The following is a 23647-nucleotide window of genomic DNA, read 5'->3' as shown; positions in this document are numbered from 1 at the left end:
AAACTGGATGTGCCCTAATGTGCCACGATTTGCCCTAAATGCAAACACTGCCCCCAGTATTCCAGAAAGCCCAGATCTTCCTTCTCATCTCTGACCCAAGACCACCGTTTCCCAAGGCACCAGGCCAACTTCATCCCACTTCTGAGATTCCAAAGAGGCCTGTTGCTAAAATCAGGAAGCCAGCAGCAGCTGCCCATCCCCAGGCCCAACACATACCCAAAACCTAATGTCGGGACAATTCCCGACAAGTAGGTACACCTATGCATACATGCAGGGGAAAGACGATCAAAAGATTTCTCCAGAAGTTAGGTTCAGCCATCAAAGGGTCCACATCTCACACTTCACGGACTGTTGCAATGCCAGCTCAGAGGGCCACCCTTCACCGGCTCCCCAACAATAAAAAGAAAACCCCATTCCTTCCTTTGTGCAGAAATAGATAATGTAAGAATTTTACTCACCTTTGGAGCGAGTAGAAATATCCATGCCCTCTATCACCTCCTGTTCTGTTTTTATTTCCTCTTCAGCCAAGCTGAAATAGAGCAAATTATGTTCATGTTTAGGTGAGCTAGAACCTGCCTGGGGGCAGCCGCTGAGAAGCCTAGCCACAGCCCACCATCCTTCTCCACCACAGGAGAAAGGACAAACCTGATTTCACAGTGTTAAGATTCCTAAAGGGCTTCTTTAAAACCCTAGATGGTTCTTTAAGTCAAATTACTATTCCAATTGTCATGTTATTGGGTATGCAAAGAAGCAAAATCTTTTTGGATACACAATTACAACCTACCCCTTTGGGCTCATGAGAACCCAGCCTTCAAACAAACAAGCTTCTCACTGCCAGCACTGGGTTCAAAGTCAGGCAGCGGGAAGGGTTCGCAGAGTTCCCAGAGTTCTCATCTCTAAACTCTGCAGTGAGTATTTCCCAGACTGCCCCCCCCCCCCCCCCCCCCCCGCAAAATCTTACAATTCTCTGATGAGGCAGGAACACAAGGAGGAAAAAAAAAAGATACAGGTTAAATTACAAAGTAGTGAAATATGCCCACTCTGGTTGCAAAACAATTCCAACAATCAGCATCGACTCCACGAATTAGGGGTCTGTGCACCCCCCACCCCTCCATGGTGGGTCCTTGTAGGGCAGGCTTGGCTCCCTCTAGAGCTGGACTAATTATCCTCCCCCACAAAAGTGGAATGAAGAAAGACCCCGCCAAGAATCGGGGATGGGGAGAGAAGGAAGGTAAGCAAGCACCTTTAGCTGGAAAGTCTTCCAGAACCTTCTCTCCCTCTCCGCTGGAACTTGGGCCATTCCAGATCTTCCCCCCATACCACCTCCCAAGCCAGGCCCCGGGAAGAAGTGAAGCCGTGAGGTTATAGGTGTGAAGAAGGGCTGGAGGCGCTAGAACTTTCCACTCAGCCACCACTCAGAATGCGATTCCATCAGACCACAGCTCCACAAGGAGCAAGAGGTGCGTCGCCAACCGACAGGGCTGGAATTTTCCATTGGGAAGACTCAAGCCAGGGCAGGAAGAAGGCTAGAGAAGAACGTCCTGTCTGTGTCGGGCCGTCTGAGACAGTGACAAGGCCAAAAAGAGTCCAGAAAGGAAGCCTGGGCCTGGAACCCCAGTGTAGGATGGAGACGTGTTCAGAAGAGCCCCAGGTTCGCTGGGAGGAGAGTTCAGGATGGGCGGCAGGCAGAAAGGAAAAGATGATAGCTCAGGATTAAATTACAGGAGCTCCGGGCCTCCACCAACTAGTCCCCAGCAGAGGAGGAGGAGGAGGCTGGCCTGGGTTTAAATCAGGATATTAACACATTTAGCATTCCGATATTGGACCCCATTAACAGCTTAATTTGCACAGCATCTGTAGAGAAGCCAGTGACACAAATCACCAAAGAAACAACTGACACGTTGTCACAAATGGTTTTCGTCAGAAGAGAGCAGCCTGCTAAATTTAAACACCTCACTAACATACAATAACACAACGGTGACTGATCGAAGGTGATTTTAGCACTAAGACTCCTTTGCTCCAACTTCAGAGCTACACAATTCAGCCCACAACACACCTCTGGATTGAACACACACACACACACACACACACACACACACACACACACACGGGTTGTGCTGCTGGGCTGGTTCTTGCTTGGAGGGACTGGAAATAGATTTTTTAACAAAAAGCCCCACACCGCTCTCAGAGATGGGTGGATGGTTAACTTCAAAAGGTTAAAGAGCAACCTTGATCTTTCTAGCAACTAGAATTTGGTTTCCCTCTCTAGCAAGAAGTCTGTGAAATCCTAAACTTCTTGAAACCGATCCCATATTTTGAATGATGCAGAAAACGCTAATCTGGGCTCCAACTAAAACGTACAGTGGAGAAAGCAACAATTAGGCATAACAGAGCCCAAAAACCCACTTGAAGGATTTCTGCTGCGATGAAAACATTCAAAGGTGTATTGATCATGGAGGAGGAAGGCATTCAAGAGAACAATTATTTGGCTTGTAACAGCCTGGAGGAACTGAATACTTGAGGCAGGAATGCTGCTGAGAGGCTAAGAAATGCAAACTAGTTATGGGGTAGCTGTTTGCTGCTGAGTTTAAGATAATCAATTCTGGAGCAAAAGAGAGGGGGGAAAGTTGAGCTGTTTTATCCTTCCAAGTATTACAAGTGGGCACCAAGATCACCTAACTTCAGCAACAGCACCACCAGCCCTAGCCCAGGATTTCAAGCACAACAGTTTGAGAAAACCATCTTTTTCACAGATGAGCAAGCCATCCTTTCAAAAGAAACCCGTGCACATATATGCCCAGGCACATGCGCGCGTGCACACACACACACACACACACACACACATACACACTTATATTTGACTAAAGGAAATTGCAGTGCCTATGCATTAAAAGGGGGAAAAAAACTTCGTTTACAAAAGCAAAGACCAGAATGCACAATTAGTCATTTCCAATAGCCACATCTAAAGAGACTTCCCTTTTTTTCTACACCACTGATCTCAGGGTTTTGTTGTTGTAGTTGTTTAGTGTTAAGTACTGGTGTGTTGGGGGGGGCTATAAATATTGCATCAAAAGAGGTGATGAGAGAAGAGTTGTATCTATCTGGATGCCCAACAGATCCTAGTCAACTTAGGTTTAAGAACTGTTAGGTCATTTGGGGGGAAAACAGTCAAATATTTGTTAAAAAGAAAAGGCAGCTGCATCTGGAGAGATGCTTTGAACTTCTGCCATTAACACATTAAGTCTTAGAAAATACATAGCTTCTCTCCTTCCATATCTGCTAGCTTCCTGCAACCTGATCACTTAAATCAAAAACAAAGGAAGGACAAGTCCTGGTTGCAAACTGGCACGCCTTTTCTTTTTTTAAAGGTCTATTGGGGAGACTGAGGGCCGCTAAAAGAAAAGGGTGAGATTAGCTGAAAACCACCCCACAGCCCCATAGGAAAATTCACCATCAACTAGTTGTATACATTACTGTAGCCGCCGCCACCACCACCACCACCACCACCACCTTTGGCACTCACATTTACCCAAGTCACTTGCCTGTGGATTTCACAAACTGATACAGTCCAGGCAATTCAAAGAAGGAAGAAGAACAGCACCTATAAACACAACGAAGACCATCCCCCACCCTGGCCCCCAAAAGAATAAAAGCTTTTCCCCCAATGCCAAATCAAGAAAAGTCTGTGCTTACTTCTGAACCTGCATGCACTGAAAGAAAAAGAAAAAAAAGAGCAATTAAAAGTTACAGATGAACTGCTACACCTCCAGGATGCTTTAAGCCTTCTGGTTATTAATTCTGAGGACTCAGAAGGGCTCAGGGCTGGTCCGTAATTCCCAGGAATCTCATCCCTTCCACACTTCCAAAAGAGAGAAAGAGAGAGAGAGACAAGAAAAAGCATCCAGGTTTGACAGAAAAAAAAATGCCTAGATACACAATGCCCAGATATTTCTTTTCCCTAAGTGCCCTTTCTATTTGACTTTTAACCAACAATCTCTAACCCATCTAGAATATATAACCAGCATGCACAAGACCCTGGTTCTCAGAGGAGGCTCATCACACGGCAATTCAAGAATCATGCATCATTCGACAGGACTTTTCTTGGCTTTTTTACTTTCATTCAAAATCCCAAAATGGTCCAGGCTGTAAGAAATGTTTAATCCCCAAGGCAGAACATCTTCCTCTTCTAGAACACAAAACAGTGAACATCCAAATTTAAAAAAAAAACATGCTTCCCTAAAATCTGCAATTAATTTTTTTCTAAATTGGCAGGGGGAGGGAATGGTTAGCAGAGCAGCTTTGTATAAGCACTCACCTAAAACAGGCCGTCATCGGTGGCTAAGCTATTTATGCAGGATTCTTAAAATGGCGTCTGGCAACACTGCCTCATTCCTGGATTGAAGCTAAAATGGTAGCAGTTTGTTCAATAGCTGAGCCTGTGTCTAAGCAGCCCTGCTAGTTTCAAAGCCACCTTCCTAAATATCAGAACCAGGAGAAGCTCGACCAAAGGACACCAACAACCCAACGTTTAGAAGCTTAAAAAAAAAAAAAAAAAAAAAAAAGAACCTGCAATGACAGGGAGAGAGAGTTTGTGAAGTCGCAGGTTCCTGAGGAAAAGCCTTCCCTTTCAGATTCTGAGCCTTCAACAGGAGGCTCTGGGATGGGGCCTTCTTGCCCTGGAACTAGGTGGGTGGAAGGTTAGGAATCACACTGGCAGACAGACAGGTGTCCCTGCAAACAGGAAATGTTCCCAGGGAGCAGGCTGGGGGTGGGGGCGGGGTGGGGGTGGGAAGAAGCCCACTCCCCCTTCTCAGTGCAGGGCGGCCAGCTCTGCATCCAGCCTGCAAGTGAGGTAAAATGAAAGTGCTTCTGGAACAGCAGGCATCTGGAGAGCTAGGCTGGAGGGCTGCACCCCAGGCTGAGGCCAAGGTAAAATTAAAAGGCTGGTTATAAGCCTGAAAACGGCCACCATCCACCCAGCCCTCTGCAGAGCCACCCCTAAGACGTGAACATCAAGGAAAGACAACCCCAGTCTGCAAAAGAGAAACCCCAAGTCGCACGTTCCCCTCTCCAAGGAACAGGATACTCACAAATTAGGTTTCTGTCCACCCCCAACAGGGCCCTGAGAATGAACAATAGGTTTTCCAAAACCCGTTTTCAGAGGCCAAACTAATAGCCTCGTGGTGGATAATGTCATTTACTGTTAAGGTCTGAGAATTGGCCTCAGGATTCCTCCAGAGCTGGGAATGAGGAGTTTCAAGGTGACTGCTTTTTTGCTCCAGGGGAGAAAGAGGGCACAGAGCCCAGGGCCAAGCCAGGGCGAGGACGGGCACAGTGCCGGCCGGTAGGTAGGTGACCGTGATGGGGAGGGCCAGCCTGGCAGGCTCAGGCTGCAGAGCTGGCGTGGCCACCGCCTGCTTGTTTGTCTGTAAGGAGAGCAGGGGGGGAAGGGCAGCCCCAGTGCAGCAACCTGAGGCCAAGGGTGAATCCTTACTTGTTTGTGCATTTTAAGAACAACTTGGGGCCTCCAAACAGGCCGGCTTTCAGGTCTCTGCTGCAGGGTGGGGAAGGCCCCCTTGAATGTATCTTTCTTTTCAGGGTCAACCAGAGGCAAAACAAGATCCAGGGCTGACAAATGTTTGGCTGCCTCTGCCAGAGGAGAGAGGGGGAGAGAAGGCCGAAGAAACAAAGAAGGTCACCCATTGGAAGTGGCTGGTCCTTCCAAAACCCACCCCTGCCTGCAGGTTTTGCCGGGTTACTGTCACCCAGCTTTCTAAAGAGTGACTCGGTCCTCTACTTCTAAGATCCCTACTGGCTCTCCCCAGGGAAAGAAAAGGGGGATGTTTTGTTTAAAAGAAAAGGGGTTACAAGAAAGAAAGGAAAATAACTATTGTTTTCATCCCTAATTTATAACCAAGAGGCCCTCATTGTTTCTTTCTTTCTGACTCAAATCTTTGAGCTGTTAATTATAAAAGTAGCTGGACTTGGCTCCAACGGCCTCACTATGTTCATGCTCAGCAATTAGAAAAACTCTGAAGAAAGTTTACTGAGTGATTATATATAATTAATTCCTAGTTACAGACTGAACACTGACTATTTTCTGGAGCTAATAAAAGCCGCTGCTTCCCCCTCCCCCACGTGAATACCACTTAATTTCCCAAAGCAGAAAGTGCATCCATCCTGGAGGGTCTTGGAGGAAAAAAAAAAAAAAAAGGAATCAAAAGCTCCAGTGTGTCTGTGTTTGTTCCTTGCAGCTGTCATCCTCTTTGGGGACCGAGGAGGCAGAAGGAAAAAGGAAAACAGCCCATCATTCTGTTCCTCCCTCTGCAATTTACCAATGTGGCAGAAGAACATTCTACCTTGATGAGAGAAGCAAGGGGGGAGGAAGGGGGATGCCCGAGGAATGGAATGTAGGACTCTTCAGCCTGGGGAGCTGCTTTTCCTGAAAGGAACAAAGATGGTAGTAGAAATTTCCAGAACACCCCTTCTCAGTCCGGCCACTGCAATTGTCAATCTTTAACCTTTCCTCCCAGTCTATTGGTTCAAGAGCCAGAGAGAGGAAGCCCATTGGGCTGCTGCGTGGGCCCACACTGCTGTCTCTACCTCGTCCTGCTGCAATGCAGACATTCCTTCCCTTTAGGAACTGGGAAATAAGGGCTACTTTGAAAAGCAATTAACTTTTTACTGACCCGTGCTTGGTGATGGCCACAGTACCAGAGGAAAAGTGACCAGCTTGATCCAGGGCTGGGAAGGTGCTGGGGCAGCACACTGGAAAACAGGTCTTAGCTTTCCAAACCTGTGGGAGCCATTTTAATGCAAGCTTTTAGAGAACCAATGCTCTGCCCTTAAGTCTCCTTGCAGCCCAACAAACACAGTATTATGCAAACACTGAAGGCACCAAACCAGGCGTCTTGTGATTAGATATTGCTTCTAGGGAGACCAGGAGAAGCTCAATATGAAATTTCCATTTAGAGCAAGGAGATAAGAACAAAGAAAATAGCTAAGAGTCTGAACTTAAGTTGGGGGGGGGGGGGCCTGTTCCATATAAAATATCACCACCCTCTGCGCTTTGACTCTAAGATTGCTGGCCCACCTTGACTTCAAATTAGAATCTGGTGCATTTCTCCTTATTCAATGCACCTTCATCCAACTGGTGTCAAAAGTTGGGAGGCTGGACACTACTTTAAAAAGAAAAAAAAGATTAACTGACTTCATCAAGTTGGCATAACACAGATACTGAATATATTTCTAGCACTTAAAATCCTGCTGAATTGGTCTCCCAGCTGGAAATGTATGGAATGAATTTCCAAGGGAATTCTAAAGGTAACGCTAAGCAAAAGTTGACTTTTTTTTTTTTTCTTTTCACTTTTAAATTCTAGCTACAGCATCCAGAGATCAGGGGAAAAGTAGAAAAAGACAAATAAAGCCGAGTCAGGCCAGCATGCTTACAGATGTGTGGGTCAGGCGTGGAAAAAGGCCAACTCTGTTGGTCAGTTGAGTCCTGAATGAAATCAAGTTTGGTGGTGGATGGGATTTTGCACTAAGTAACCCTAAAACTAAGTACTGACACAACCCACCCCCACACGCACACCACCAGTTAGCTCCCCGCCCCCCATGTTTGTAGGGCTCTGTGACTTAAGAACAAGCAGTTGCATTAACTAACAACAAGCAGACCTCCTACCCAGAGTCCTAAGATCCAAACAAACCCAGTTAAAGGTGTAGAAAGAAGCAAGAGAGGATGCCCTGAACATTTCTCCCCTGGCTGAGGGTAAACAGGAAGTGAAATCTTCCCTCCTAGCTGCAGGTTATCAGGAAAAACAGTGGATGCAAATAGTCACCTAAACTCCAGACTCTCTTTTTAAAAGCTCTTATTTTGTTCCTGCTAATGAAACCCCCAGCTGCTGTAGCCAAGACCCCCTCTTCCAAACAGACCCCAAATGTTCACAAAAACTCTGGCTACATGGTCACAGAGGAAATGGATTGCTTTACTTACCCAACAAATGTTCAAGTAACCGTCTCATTTTTCCACAGTTAGGAAGACAGAACAGCCTGGCAGATTTGGGACTTGATCAAAAACGAAATTGTTTTTAAACACTTACATGGTATTATTAAAAACACACACCAGCACCACAACAATACAACCCAACAACTGGATAGGGAATGCTGTCAGGAGCCACAAACATGATTTTATTTCCTCTGCACTCTATCACACAGGAGCACAGAGGATGATACAATGTTTAAAACAAGGGAAAAAAATGAAAACAAAGATAAAAGATACATTAGTTCATTGAAAATCATGCAAGAGTAGAAAGCTGAGGGCTTCAGGGTCCTCCCAGATTTTCTTTCTTTCTTTTTTTTTTTTTTTTATGCAGGATGTTGTCCAAGATTCTCCCACCCCCCACCCCGCCCCCCAAACCCTATCCCTACTCCAAAAACTTCCTCCAGAGCCTAGCAAACACTTTCAGAAACATTTGCTGGCTGTAGGCTGGTTTGCAGAACACTCTGTATCAAGCTAAGTCAGGAGAAAAGGCTGAACAATGTAGTTTCAAGGGAGAAGCTCTGGAGAGGAAGAGAAAGAGGAGGCACGCACCCCGCCACCCACCTAGGCCCAGAGCTACCCTGGCTCCTGGCTGCTGTGCTGAGGGCTGGGCTCTCTTTCCAGCGCACGGCCTCTCTTGTCAGAACTTAGTCCAGCCTTCCCAGAACCTCTCTGGGAAGGCAAACTTGCCTGCTCTGCTGTCTGCCATGAGCGCTCCTTGGAGAGAAGCCTGCGTGTTCACCTTCCATTTTCTTCCCCCAGCAGGCATGTGACCCAAGAGAAGACAATAGTGCAGGGGAAACTGCTCAGGAGAGAAGGAGAGGGGAAGGGAGGGAAAGGAGGGGAAAAAAAGGAAAAGAAAGCTTCTCTCTTGGCATACCAGGGTCTAGCTTCAAACTATTCCAGAAACACCATGCCCTGGTGGAGGCAAAGGTGTGCCAGGCCCTTGCCAGGTTGCAAAACCAAGCTATGGCTAATGGCTACTCAGCCATGTGACCCAAGAAAGCAAAAAAAAAAAAAAAAAAAAAAAGGGAGAAAAAAAATCTCTCTAAAGAGTTCCAAGTTAACCTAAGTGCTCTGGGGTGAGTGTGGCACAGCCAGCCACAGAGAAGTCACACTGCTCGCCCACAACTCGGATGTCTCAGAGGGAGGGGGAAAAAGATGGTTAAAAAGCCGAGCTTACCTCTGTGGATGCATTGTTAACACTGTGTAATGTCAATACTTATAAAACATGGAGGACAGGCTCCTAGTTCTCACAGAAAAAGGGTTTGGCACTTCGGCTGATGATCTGGCCGCCTAATAAAAGCTCATCCCCGATTGGCTGCGCCGGCCAATCGGAGTGTAAAGCGGCCCCGGATTGGCTGAAACACTTCCTGAGCGATTATCTTTGTGAGGCTCGGGTGAGCCAGAGCCATCCTGTGCATAGAAAAAGACAGGCTAAGCTAGGCCTTCTGCGGCAAGAAAAACTTGGGAAAGGGGCCCCCGCACGCACTTCTCCCACACCCTGGCTGGATTCCCCGGCACTGGCGAACCAGTGCTGCCAGCCTGACCTGCTCCTGCAGAGCCCGAGGCCCGGAGGCCACTGGGAAGGCAGCATCTGGGGTGGGCTGGAAGGGCTCACCCTCACCTGGCCCCACGGCCCTGGCCTGCTCCTAAGGAGAAAGGCTGGCCCTTCCCTACGGCGAGCCGGCAGAGTGGTTCTCCAAGGGGAATGCTGAGCAGGAGCGAGGAGTCCAGGAAAGACTCAGAGGGACAGGAGAAGGGCTGGAGGGAGGCCTCAGAGCAGCTCTGCTGCCAGCCCCAGGAAATCAGCCCCAGGCCGCCGGGCTTCTCCCAAGACAGCAGCCGGCCACTGAGGGGAGGAGGGGAGCAGGGGAGCGTGGTCAAGTCTGCACAGTCATTGTCAAAATGCCTCCTGGAAAAGCAGGCCAGAGAGCCACTGCCGGCCAGGCCAGAGTCTAACCCCTGGCCCCCCTCGGTCGGTCCTCAAAGGAAGAGCAAAATGGTTCCTGCCTCCCTGCCAAGCTGCCAAGGGGGGGCCCTCTCCTGCTTACCCTAAGAAAAGCCAAATCCGTCCCTAGCAGGCCACAGGCCTCCACCTACTAACTTCCCTTCCCCTCCAGCCCCCTCCCCCACCCCTGAGGCCTGCTAAACCTGTCAGTTAAACAAAAATCTGACTTCCGTATTAGTCTGCTATGGCTGCAGCTTCCTGCCTGTTAACCCTCTCTCGGACTCTGGGTCTGGCTGGGAAAAACGAGGCCCTGAGATCGCAGAAAAGGCCTGTGGAAAAGTACCAGCTGCAGCTCGCCGGGCAGATGCAGAAAGAGAGAGAGAGAGAGAGAGCCGCTGTCTCTCGCCTCTGCTTCCCGAGGAGGCGTGTACCTTCTGAATCCAGGGCACAGGCAGTCTGCCTCTCAGTCTGAGAAGCCATTTAAATCCAGAGGGAGAAAGAAAGATGTCAAACCCAGCCAGGAAACAAGCACCCTTATTACAGTGGGGCCTGCACACCCACAGGTTAGCCCTTCCCGCCACTCCTCCCTGAAGTGTGTTCTAGGGAACTGGGCCCTCCTCAGGGGCACACAAATCCCAAGAGCTTCGTAAAGATTCTTGCTTCGATTTATGTCCACGGAGACCGGCTTCTTTGGGCTCCGAAGGCAGATGCAACAGCTACACAGACCTACACTTGGTGGCCCCTCCCGCCCCCCCATCTCCGGCACTGCTCCCCAGTAAAACATTAACTAGTTTTTCCGAGCTGCTTATAATTCCACCCATCTCCATAGTATTAGGAGGCCAGAGCCTGTTTCTTCCTAAAGCTGCCTTTGTGGAGAAGGCAAAGGAAAGGCCAATCCAAGTGGATCTTAAAAATGTTCAAGGATGCTTTCTTTTTCTGCATTTATTTTATTTTTAAACAATCAGGTGCTTAAAAAGACTTGTTTTTAAAAAACGCAAGCCGGAACAACAGAAGGTAAATAAATGCCTTTCTTTACGAGATACCCTGAAGTCTCCTCTCCTTCGGAAAAGAGGACTTGTGGACTTTCTGGTCCCACACCATCCCACAAAGAAAGCCAAGAGCAGATTGCTTGCTCTCCCTGCCCCCGCCCCCAGCGATGCCTAGAGCGTGTGTGTAAATTCTTCCTGGCTGGGAATCTTAGAATCAGGATCTGGCCGGGGATCCAAACCCACTGTACTGTAGGACAGGCCCAGGCTTTTGAAAAGGGACAGGATTTCGTTGTTTCAGGTTGCTGAGGCTGAGATGTAGCCAGTTGGGCTGACAAAGATCCAGCACCCAGTGCAACAGGCAGAGGCCTCACCAGAAGGGAGAAGCCAGCTCTTCCTGGGGAGGGGAACTTCCAGGGACCAAATGGCAGAGGCCTGAGCCGTGGAGCTGTGCTCTCCTGGCTGTGCGGGCGGCAGCCCTCCACCATCCCACTGGGAACACGGTTTCGGCGGGTGCTGCTTTTGGGGGATCCAACAGGATGGCGGGGCTGGTGGCGGATCTGATGTGCAGCTAACTTCCAAGACCCGATGAGGAAATGAAAGCGGCCGCGGGTGCGCGCGGAGGATTTTAACCCTGGATTAAAGCTTGTTGCATAAGCAGCTGCCGCATCCTCCCCCGCCCTCCGCCCTCTCCCCATCACTTGATCACTTGAAATGTTTTCTGGGGCAAAGAGCAGGAAGCTGCTGGCTTATTCTGGCAGCTCAGCTCCGTTGGAGGAATGCTGCTGGCATTCGGGTAGGTCTGAGGTTATCTGGGAAAACGACAGCTCGGCTGGGGACCGAGACAAAGGTATGGTGGCAGATGGAATCCTGGGAGGGATGCGGATTGAAGAGGAAGCCAGGCCCGGCCTGCTAAGGGTCATTCCTGGACCTGGTGGAATGTGGCTAAGACACAGGAAATAAGGAAAGCCAAATGTTGCAGGCCTCAACCTGGAGACCCATTTCTATCCCTTCTTAAAGCCTGGGTGCGGTGACTATTAAATGAGTGTCGCACAGACTGATTCCATGTCCTTCATTGTTAGGAACCTGGAAGTGGGCCCAGAGAGGTGAAGGAGCTACCCAGCGTCACACAGCTAGCAAGTGCTGTCACTCAGACTTCCAACCCAACTATGACCTCATATCCCTAAAGCCTGTACCTTGCCCTGCCTCTCGACTCAAAAGCAGAGCTAAACCAAGCTCAGCAGAAACAAAAGGTTCAATTCTCCCAACATCAAATGCAACACCTGAGCTTTCTTTCAGGAGGTCCACCCCTTGAGATGCCCCTTGCGCTTTACCCAAAGGAACTGAGTGAAACTTTACATTAGACTCATCCAGCCCCCCTCAGTACTGACTGGGGCCCAGAGAAAGCGCCCCTCCCCCTAGGAACCTCCAGCAAGGAGATTCCGCTTGACCATCTCTAAAATGCTCTCTAAAATGCGCCTTTTACATTTCTTGAAATCTGTGGTTCTCAGCCAGGGGCGATTTTGCCCACCACCTGGGGGAGCAGGGTGGGGGTCTTTGGCAATGTCTGGAGAGTTTTAGACTGCCACCACTGCGATGGGGGCAGATCCAGCATGTAATGGGAGGTCAGGGATACTGCGGAATACCTAGCGTCCACGGGAGAGCCCCCACACAACTAGGAATTATCGGATCCAAAAGGCCCATTGTGCTGGGGCTGGGAATCCTTGGCTTAAATGAAAGGGAAACCATTTGCCTCTGGATGAAAAAGCCAGCACAGGCCTAAACAAGTAGGTTCCTTGGTGATATTAATAAGCAATGAGCTAATAAAAATAGATTAAAACGTGTCTCTCTTAATATTCCCAGGGGACAGAGAGAAGGGGGCGGGGGGAGACAGTGTCCCAGCAGTGAGGCTGGCCCCAGCTCTTGCCCAGGCACCTCGCTGGCCAAGGCCTGGCCTTGCCGAACGGCTCCCCCCCCCCACGCTGGCAGGCGGCCAGGCGGGCAGCAGGAGCGGCAGCCCAGGCAGGCTGCATCCCCAGAGATAGCCAGTGTGGTTGCCTCTGAAGAGAAGCCACTCGGAGTTATCTGCCCCCAACTTGCGGCAGGCTTGTCCATTATGTGAAAGGGACAGGACCGAGGCAGGGAGTATTTGAAATATCTTGTTTTGTTTTGTTCCTTTTGGGCCAAAGAGAATCCAGGCCAACGTTGGGCATGACAACAGAAAGGCTCATCTCCAGAGCGGGGAGCCATGGCCACGTGACGTGACGGCTAGCCGCAGCCAGGCCCTGACCCTCCCTGGGAGAAGCTATCTACCCTTGGTGGGGGGGGAAGGTTTTGTTTGTTTGTTTTGTTTTGTTGGGTTTTTTGTTTGTTTGCTTGCTTTTACTTCTTTCTAGGAGGAATTGGCAGGATTAGCGGCAGGGAGGGCCTGGTACAAAGGGCAGGCGGTGGAGGGACTGGCTGTGCCCCATCAGGCAGATGGCCCGGCACCAGAAGGCAAGGTGTGAGGTGCAGGGACAAAATAAAGCCTCCAGCAGGCAGGCGAGGAGTGGCCACTGTCTCCTAACAGCCATGGCGGTTTGTCTCTCTCCCTCCAGAGTGGGGGGGGGGGTGGATTTTGCCTCCCAAGGGACATTTGGCAATATCTGGATACACTTTGGGGTGTCACATGGAAGGGATGGAGTCCAAGGTTCCTGCCAAACATCCTAGGAGGTGGTTGGGGTAGCAGGAGGCCCTGGGTTCAAGCCCCAGTACAGGAAGGAAGGAGGAAAGTTAGAGAGGGAGGGAACCCTGCAGCAGGCTAGACTGCCCCACCCAGAGCATCTGCCAGTCCCCAGCTCGGGCACCACTGAGGCTGGGAGACTGCACTGTCAGGGGGCTTCAAGGAAGAGCATGGTCCGAACTCTTCAGCGGGAGCCAAACACTGGTGGCCGCTGTGGATTAGAGCTCTGTCCCCGCCATCTGTCCCCGCCAGAGGCCCAAACAGCCTCTGCCTGAGCCCCCGGCTCTGCCCTTGCCAATGCTGTCACAGGCAACCCCTGCACACACAAATCAGATCTGTCCCTCCTTAGTTCAGAGTCACCTTCCCAGTGACAGCCCAAGTCCTGAAACTGGCCTGCCATGGCCTCACCTGCCAAGGCCCCTCCCATCTCTGATGTCCACCTCCCCCACCTTCCCTGGGCTCACTCTGCTCCAACCACTTCCAAGGTGAAGTTCCTTCGGTTCTTCCTCCCTCCCTCTCTGGGGCTTCTGCACTTCCTCACTTCCCCAGACCCCCTCTCAGCAGGCCTCCTCTCCTAAGCCTTCCCTTGGCCTTGACCACCTCTTCCTTCCTGCTTCAGAGAGGATTCCCGTGCATCACCCCCCCATGCTCTGCAGAGGCTTTTCCGCCTGAGCCGAGCCCCGCAGCCAGCCACGTCTCTGTTGCACCCTGAATCTTCTTCCTCTCTTCCCCACATCAAGAGGCAGAGCTACGCAGCGGTGGGTGTGCGGTGGGGTGTGCGGTTGCGTTTGACGGTCTGGCTCTGGGTCCCAGCTGCCCCACCTGCCTGCCAGCTGCGAGACTTTGCTGGAGGTGTGCAGTTCCCTGCCTTGATGTCCTCATCTGCACAGTGGGAGCAATAGTGACACCCACCTGGGAGCATGCACTGTGCAGCACTGTGGCGACACCCCAGAAACACTGCTCATCACCGTGTCCTCCTCTGCTCACCTGTAAAAAGGTGTTTTCTGGATGCTTCTAACTCGCTCTCCTTCCTCCTTTCACCATGACCTTTCCGAAGGGGAAAATGATAAGCAGCGATAGCTGGCATGTCACAAGGCTGGCGCTGCTCCAGGCACTGTTTCCAATTGGGACATGAACAACCCTTGGAGCCTCACATCTCTATGAGCTGGGCACCAGTATAATCATCAACCCCATTTCCTGAATGAGGAAACTGAGGTAGGAGCTACTGACACACTACTTCCACACCACGACTAAGAGGCTGCTTGAACAGATGCCGTCCATCCTGCCACCCAACAGGACCCTACGCAGCCAGCCGTGGAACAAGAATCTGCTACACAGGCGCAGTGGTCCATGCCTGTAATCCTGGCTGCTAGAGATGAGCGGGAGGACTGCAAGATCAAGGCCAGCCTCCCATATGCCAGGCTAGTCTCTATCACTGAACTATTTCCCAGCCTTTTTAAAACTTTTATTTTGAGACAGTCTTGCTGAATTGCCCAGGCTACCTTGGCACTTGAGACCCTCCTGTCTCAGCTTCCCGAGTAACTGGGGTTGTAGGTGTGAGTCACCACTCCCAGCTGTTTTTTTTTTTTTTTTAAAGGCAACTGTGTGTGTGTGTGTGTGTGTGTGTGTGATGTATTTGCTGATGATGCATAGTCTCTTCTCGGAAGCACACTTAAAACTGCTAACACAAAGCCATCCTCAGCAACTCAGTGACACCCTGTCTCTAAATTAAAAAAAAAAAAAAAACCCAACGGGGGGGGGGGGTGGGCAGGGGGGGTTGGCACTGGGAATGTGGCTCAGTGGTGAAGCGCCCCTGGGTTCAGTCCCTGGTACCAAATACAAACAAACAAAAAAACCTGTTAACAATGGTTGCATCCAGGAGTCCTGGGTGACAGGTGAGGGATGGGACACTTTTCACCACCACACCCTTTTCTTTCTTTCTTCTTTTTATTTTAACATTATTTTTTAGTTGTAGGTGGACCAATACCTTTATTTTACTTTATGTGGTGCTGAGGATGGAGCCCAGGGCCTCGTGCGTGCCAGGCCAGCGCTGCCTCTGAGCCCCAGGCCCAGGCCACCATGTCTTTTTCCACCTTTTGCATTTCAACTGCATAAATGTGTTACTCTGTTCACTATAAATTAGTAAATTTAACATTGGGTAAAATTGTAAATTGACCAAAACAAAGATCAGCGTGTGTTCGGTTCAGTTTTATCTGCACTTTTCTTTCTTTTTTTTCTTTTTGTTTGGTGCTGAGGGTGCTGATCCTCCCCCCAGGGCCTCACAGGCACTCAACCACCAAGTCACAGCTCCCCTTCATTGTTTTTGAGCTATTACTGTGAGTTGTAGAAGTGATTCTTGTCCTTAGACATGCAAATTTAGTTCCCTGGAATGCAACTAATTATTGCCAGTTTTTGCATCTCCTTGTAAATTTATTCACATCCTTATATGTGCAGTACTTTAAATCCATCTTTAGATCAGATGTAACATCTTACTAGTTCCCTCATTCATAAACACATAAACAGTGCTTTTCTTTCTTCTTTTTTTTTTTTTTTTTTTTTTTTTGGTGGTACTAGGGATTAAGCCCAGGGACACTTTACCACTGGGCTATCCCCAGCCCTTCTTTTTTATTGGGGGGTAAGGGTACTGGGGATTGAACTCCAGGGGCACTGGACCACTGAGCCACCTCCCCAGCCCTATTTGGTATTTTATTTAGAGACAGGGTCTCACTGAGTTGCTTAGGGCCTCGCAGTTGCTGAGGCTGGGTTTGAACTCACAATCCTCCTGCCTCAGCCTCCGGAGCCATTGGGATTGCAGGCGAGTGCCATTGCGCCCTGCTAATGCTGACTTCTTGTCTGTAGCTTCTGCTTGGAAGGAGCCCACAGCTGAACAGAGGAAGCAACCGGTACATGAATAACATAAACGTCACATTGAACCAGGCGTGGTGGTGCACACCTGTAATCCCAGCAACTAAGGATGCCAAGGCAGGAGGACCATGAGTTCAAAGCCAACCTCAGCAATTTAGCGAGGCCCTAAGCGACTTAGAAAGACCATGTCTCAAAACAGAACATTAAAAAGACTGGGTACATGGCTCACCATTAAAGTACCCGGGGTTCAATTAAAAAATAAACAAATAAAAGAAAAATTCAAATCCTTTGCTGTAAACAGGCAGAGGGATGAGACGGGAAGTGACATGGGAGCAGGTGGGGGAAGTTCAAGTGAGGCTTTGACACTGGAGCTGAAGGCAGGAGCTTCCAGTGGACAAGCAGCCCCCCAAAGGCCCTGAGGCCTGAGCTTGATGTCAGAGGAACAAAAAGGCCCAAGTGGCATCAGGGAGAGGTGCAGAGGGCCTGAGCATGAAGACGTGATCAGACACAAGATCACCATTTCCTCCACCATCCCCCATTCCTCAGACTCAAAAACTTCCAGAATGTTCTCCTTCCCATCGACCCCCACTCTCCTCCATATCCAGTCCATCCAGATGAAATCCTCATAAAAAGATAATCGAGACATGCCCACACGGGACCGAGCTGCACGCAGGGTGACCGTGGCTCTTCACCCTGCAGCTGCACAGCTCCAGGTAATTCCCATAACTACCTGGTACCCTTCTCCATGTGAAGGTAGGAAGCGTGCCTCCTGGTTAGCTCACAGGGCTGCACTGAAGAGGCGGTGGAAACAAAGCACTGAAAACTCACGTGGCTACAATCACTTTCATTGCTGACTTAATAAAAAGGGGGGCTGGAGATGTGGCTCAGTGGGTAGAGTGCTTGCCTTGCATGCCCAAGGCCCTGGGTTCAATCCCCAGCACCACAAAATAAATAAATAAATAAACCCTCCAGCAATTCTCCACCAATTAAATGACACCAGGACTCTCCCAGTGAAGCTGACTTTCCTGCCCCTCCCCCCCTGCTCTCCCCCTTCCCCAGGGATGACACACAGGGCAGGGTTCCCTCAGGACTCTACCTGGGGAAAGAGCTCCTCTCTCCAATCCCAGGTCTAGACAGCCTTTCCTGATTTCTCAGCTACAAGGCCGCGTAGTTCCTGAGTCCCTCACCCCAGGCATGTAGCCCTGCCAGTATGACCTAGCTTGAGTAGCTGCTGGGACAGGAGCCATGACTGGCTCCTCTGCTGGGTCAGCAGGATCCCCTCCCATAGCTGCTTCAAGCCTCCTCCACCCCCTTCTGCTCCCAGCCCTGGAGCACAGATCAGCAAGGCCAGGGTCTCTGCCTCGGAGTGGGCTGAACTTGCCCTTCACCATCTCCACCACTCCCCATGGCTGCACAGAGGCCAGTGTCCTGCTCCCCCAGGGACTGACCCACCCCCACCACCCACTGGGGGGCGGTGGGATTCTGCCCTGATGGATCCCAACACCCATGGGACCTTCTGGAGTCAAGGCTGAGAGCTCTATTCTTTCTCACTGGCCTCCTGCCCGCCCAATGGCAACGGCACCCTGATAACAAGCCAATGTCACCTGCTTGCTCCGAGCCTCCTATGAGCAGCACTATCCACAAGAGCCCAAAGTGAAAACAACCCAAATGTCCATCAAGTGACCAGTGATTGACAAAATGGGTGAAGTCCACAGGATGGAACATCTCTCAGCCGTGAGGAACAGGGAGGCGCTGATTCATCTGCCTGGTAAACAACACCACGCTACATGAGAAACCACAGGTTGGGCCGGGCATGGCGGCACACGCCTGTCATCCCAGCAGCTGGGGAGGCTGAGGAAGGAGGATTGCCAGTTCAAGCCAGCCTCAGCAACTTAGTGACATCTCCTTTCAAAATAAAAAAAATTTTTAAAGACTACAGCACAGGGGCAGAGCCCTTGCCTGACCTGTGCAAGGCCCTGAGTTCCATCCCCTTTATCATAAAAAAGAAAAAAAGTAAAGCAAATTTTAGCTGAGTGTGGTGGGGTACCCCGTGGTCCCAGCTGCTTGGGAAGTCGTTTCATTATGAGGATTTTGCACGACTGGAGGTCCTTCCTTCATTTCTTTCTTTTTTTAAAATATATTTTTCTTTTAGCTGTAGATGGACACCATACCTTTATTTTATTTTTATTTGTTTATTTTTATGTGGACCCGGGGATTGAACCCAGTGCCCCATGCATGCTAGGCAAGCGCTCCACCACTGAGCCATAACCCCAGCCCCATCATTTCTTTCTTTCTCCCCCTCCGGTACTGGGGTTTGAACCCAGGGGCTCTCTACCACTGAGATGCAGGGTCTCCCAAGCTGCCCAGGCTGGCCTTGAACTTGCAATCCTCTGCCTCAGTCTCATGAGTCGCTGTGATGACAGGCAGACATTTGTATCTTTCTTGTGACCCCTAAAATTTGTAGATATTTGTATTTCACTCCCCAGACTTCCTTGAGTGGAACCCTGCCTCCCTTCGGCCTGGGGCCCTCCAGCAGCCCCCCTCCCTGTGTCCTACGGGAATTCAGCCCTGTGCACGGGGTGCCAGGCTCTTCCCCTTCCACCTTTCCCATCGCTAATCACATCCTTTCATTTCCTGCTCAGAACTGGGCCATGGGGGCTGGGCTGGGGCTCAGTGGCAGAGCACTTGCCTAACATGTGTGAGGCCCCGGGTTTGATTCTCAGCACCGCATATAAATAAATGAATAAAATAGAGGTCCATCCACATCTAAAATAATTTTTAAAAAAGAACTGGGCCGTGGACCCCCTCAGCCAACCCCCCAGCTGTTTCTGTTTGTGCCCCCCCACCTTGTGCTGCGGGCTGAACCTCGAACCCAGGGCCTCCCACACATGAAGCAAGCTCTCCACCACTGAGCTCCGTCTCCACCACCCACCGCCTGTTTCGGTTAGGTCCTTGAGCTAAAAAAGTTTTCTTACATTTTAAATTGGTCAAAAATAAAGATAATTTGTGGAATGCACGCATTACATGAAATTCAAAGTTTGGTGTCCAAAAATAAAGTTTTATCAGAAGGCGGCCCCATAAGCTGATGCGTTGATGGCTGTCTTTGTGCTCCTGTGGGAGGGTCAAGCACCTACCCAGAGGCCACAGCTGGCCCAGAACATCTAAAATATTTAACTATGGGGCCATTTACAAAAACATTTACAACCCTCTTGTTTGGAGAAAATCCGGCCACTCTAAATAGGGCTCTGAATAGGGCGGCGGACCTCCCTGGGCAGCTCCCTCCCTCCCTCCCTCCCTCCCTCCTCTGTTCACCAAGGCTGGCTCCTCACCCAGCTCTCACCCTCCCTGTCTGCAGGCTGGGTTTCCACCTCAGTCCTGGGCGCACGCGGCCCCCAGCTCCTAGAACACCTCCCTTCACATGAGGGCTCCGCTTGGCTCAGGTCCCACCGCAAATACCCTCTCTTCCAGAGGCCTATCCTGACCACCTCTGGACACCAACTCCCTCAGTTTCGGAGGCATCTCTATATTTCCCTCTTAAGACTTAGCAAACTCCCTGAGCACACTCCTTTACTTACTTCATGTCTGTGTACAAAGGCAAAGATTTTGTGTACCCTACTGACCAGAGCTCCCCAGGGTGGCACGGTGCCTGGGGTATGGTAGTTGCTCAATAAACATTTGCGCAGCCAGGGCCTGTGGTGCACCCCTGTAAAATCCCAGCTACCTTGGAGGCTGAGGCAGGAGGGAGGATCACAAGTTCAAGACTAGTCTGAACACCTTAGCAACACTTATCTCAAAAAAAAAAAAAAAAAAGGACTTGGGATGTGGCTTAGTGGTAGAGCACCCCTGGGTTCAATCCCCAGTGCAGGGAATCAAATACATCTGCCCAATGAATGACCGCTTCTTAACACAAAGTAGTTTCTATAGCACATCTTCAGGAGATCAACCAGGGGCACCTTGCACTGTCTACTAGGTTGGACCACAAAGTTCCATTTGTCCATGATTTCTAAAAAGTGAACTACCTTCCGCTACCTCTATACTGCACTCCAAGTGTCCCCCGACCTGCCGACTGTCTCCTGCCCTCTTTGGGGCCTTGGCACTTGCCCATCTTCTGCTTCAGATCCAGGACCCAATGCCTCCACCTCCAAGGGGTCTTCTGGGATCACATCAGGTCACACAGCAGTTTCAGTTTCTTCCCAGAACTTAGAAACTTCTAGAATTAATGTGCTGTCCTTATTTCTCAGGGCAGGAAGTCTCTCATTCATAAACACTGTGGCAACTCTGGAGTAGGTCCCGCACACAAAAGTCTCAAGCCTGTTGATCTGAGTGAATTAAATCCTTGAGCTTCTGTATAAACTTTTAAAAAACAACTCTCCTATTGCTGGGTACAGTAGCTCCATTCGGAATTGCTGAGAAACTGGAGCTACTTCCATGGGCTTTGGTCTCCTCTTCCTGCAGCCACCCCAGGATGCATCTCCCTCCTCCAGAGGACACCACCATCATCTTGTAAGAGCAGCTTATGGTCCATGAGTCTCGCCAGACCCAACGCCATTCTGAACCTCATTTTATGTATTCACTAAGTTAATCCTCCTGACAAACCCGAGAGGTCTCTCATTTTACAGGTGAGAAAACACAGACGTGGAGGGGTGGAAAAAGGAAGACAGTTATAGGAAAAATGAAATTGATCTCTCTCCGCCTCTGAGATTCCAAGAAGCCAGAGCTACAGCAAAGGAACCCAATGTGGATTCAGACACCTGACGGCGAGAGGAACCAACGTAGCAATAATAACAAAAATACACCAATGACAGACAGGAATCCAGACGCAGAGGCATCTCGAGCCCCCGGTGGCTCCCACCCACTTGTCCAGCAGCCCCCGTTGTCACCCTGGACCTCTCTCCCTGGTCTCCGTGCCCGAGCGCTGTGGGACTCACCTTCTGATCTTCCTCCACGGTCCACTGCGGCGGCGCAGCTCCATCCTGCACAGGAGTCCCCTGCCCCAGAGCCACCCTCGTCTGTTATCTGGGCTGGAAGAGAACAGCCTCCCCACCCGCCCCTGTCCCAGGACTCTGCTCCCCTCCCCCACCCCGGGCAGCACAGGGATCTTTTGAAATTTCAATTTGGACCAGGTCACTTCTCCATCCCCAACCCCCATCTCCACAACCCCTTAAAAGGTTTCCCATTGTTCTTGGCCAAAGTCTCAAATTCTTAACCAAGCCGCAGGGGGCCTGCCCGTTCCCCTCCAGTTTGGCCCCGGGTCTGAGCTCCCACCAGCCTGAGGCTCAGAAGCTGGGCCTCCTGGATTCAAATCCGACTCCGCGTTCTCTCGCCTTGTGTAAGTAACTTAACCTTTCTGGACCTGTGACCTGGAGATGAGAGCCCTCCCCGAGTATTGCCGGGATCAGATTAGTTCAAGTAGTAAAAGTGCTTACTCAGCAGAGCCTGGAACCGGTTGGCCATTGCTGCTGCCATTGTTAGCAGTTAACTCTTGGACTGGGGACACAGCTCAGCTGGTAGAGTGCTTGCCTCGCATGCCCAAGGCCCTGGGTTCAATCCCCAGCACCACAAAACTACCCAAAACGAAATTCATTCCTTCAGAGTAGCCTTCCCAGACCTGCTTTGAATAAGGCAGGTGGTCCTCGGATTAATTCAACACTTGAAGCTTGATAATGAGCACAAATTCTGGTACAAATGGTGGAGCCCCTGCTGAGCATGCAGGAGACCCTGGGTTTAATCTTCAGCAGCACAAAAAACATTGATAGATTCTTATGATCAATTTCTTATTTAGTGACTGGCTCAATTCTGTGTCTCCCTGGCACACAGTAGGTCCTCAAAAATCATTTTGGTGAGTGTTAAATGAGGGAGTGATGAATGGATCAACTTCAGGATGTGCAAGTGCCTCATTTTCAAGTCAGAGAAGGAGCAAAGTGAATTTTAATGAGGATGCAGGAAGGCGGGGGTCTGCTGGGGAGAACCCCCTTAATTACAAAAGCAAGCTGCAAATTGGGGAGCACAGCTGGGAGTCCCTGTGTGGGTCTGGTTCCTGGAATAGCGGCTGTGGGCAGCAGCGCAAACAAAGGAGGCGCCAAGCCCAGGGGAGCCAAAGGCCCCAAGCTGCACAGGGGGGGCTTACCCTGGCTGGGACATCTGGCTGCCCAGGGCCCTGATCCCAGGTCTTTCCCCGACATTGCCTTCCCCCAGCGCCCTGCTCACCAGCCTCAGGATCCGGGGCTCACTCGCCTCCATGCCTCCCGTCCCAGCTACAGCCTGACATCAGAACCTCTGTGGGGTGGCCAGGTTGAATAAATACAAAAACCGGAAGCCCAGTTAAATCTGAATTTCAGATAAACAAGGACTGATACTGGAAAGTACATCCTGTGTTTAACCTGGTGCTCCTGACTGCCTGATCCCATCAGACCCTCCCGGGCAGTGGCTCTTCATAGCTACCTCTCTGCCTGACCTCCCTGGAAGGTCTCACCCCCTCTAACCTCTGGGTAGACAGAGAACACCAACCGGCCACTGAGGGCAGAATAAGGACTCAGAGGAAATGACCTCCCCAGCACAGATTTCATAAAGAACGCTAGATGGAACTGGGGATGTAGCTCCGTGGTAGTGTGTTGCCTAGCATGTATATAGCTCTGGATTTGATCTTGCAGGAAAAAAACGAGAGAGAGAGAAAGTAGGCCATCCTTCTATTGCAATTTGCAGAGAGCCATCTCCTTAGGGACTGCTCACAAATCCTTCTGAACCCATTTTACAGAGGAGGAAAACTGAGGACCTCCTACTCAGAGAAAGGGATAAAAAACAAAGTCCCCACCTGGGTCTGTATCAAATGTAAAGAACACTAAGCTGTCAGATGCAGGGCCAAGGTAACTTTGGCCTCACAGAGGACTCAGGGAGTCTGGCCCAGCGAGAACAGCCCTCTGTTAAAGGGAGGCATCACGGACCACTGCAAAGGTGGAAGGGGTCAGTCAGAATGCCAAAATGGAGTTCCTAGGATGGGCCCTGATTCCATGACCCACATCCTTACAGGAAGGGGAAATTTGGGCAGCAATGGGCGCGCTCAGAGGGCAGAGGATGGAGGGAGGACT

At 50.4% G+C, this 23647-nt stretch overlaps 1 protein-coding gene and 1 long non-coding RNA gene across 23 annotated transcripts in view; one reads left to right on the top strand and one right to left on the bottom strand.

The window, feature by feature from the left end:
* Zmynd8 (zinc finger MYND-type containing 8) overlaps positions 1–22790 on the bottom strand; it is a 111586-nt gene extending 88796 nt beyond the window's left edge. For 4 of the 22 annotated variants that reach the window (XM_071609029.1, XM_071609013.1, XM_071609016.1 and 1 more), the window contains exon 1: positions 459–529. Coding sequence is in view for 19 of the 22 variants with exons in the window: in XM_071609013.1 (XP_071465114.1) it covers positions 459–483 (25 nt within the window). In the remaining 3 variants the exon portion in view is untranslated. The other 18 variants (XM_071609027.1, XM_071609030.1, XM_071609032.1 and 15 more) reach the window with 14 other exon arrangements.
* Positions 11712–12815, top strand: LOC117794901 (uncharacterized). The gene is made up of 2 exons (XR_004618779.1): positions 11712–11771; positions 12058–12815. It is a non-coding gene; the product is annotated as an uncharacterized lncRNA (long non-coding RNA).
* Positions 22791–23647: the final 857 nt, after the last annotated feature.

This window comes from Marmota flaviventris, chromosome 2, assembly GCF_047511675.1.
Source record: "Marmota flaviventris isolate mMarFla1 chromosome 2, mMarFla1.hap1, whole genome shotgun sequence".
In the NCBI taxonomy this organism is placed as follows: domain Eukaryota; kingdom Metazoa; phylum Chordata; class Mammalia; order Rodentia; family Sciuridae; genus Marmota; species Marmota flaviventris.
Note: the sequence above shows the minus strand (reverse complement) of the source record. Positions and strands in the feature narration are given on the sequence as shown.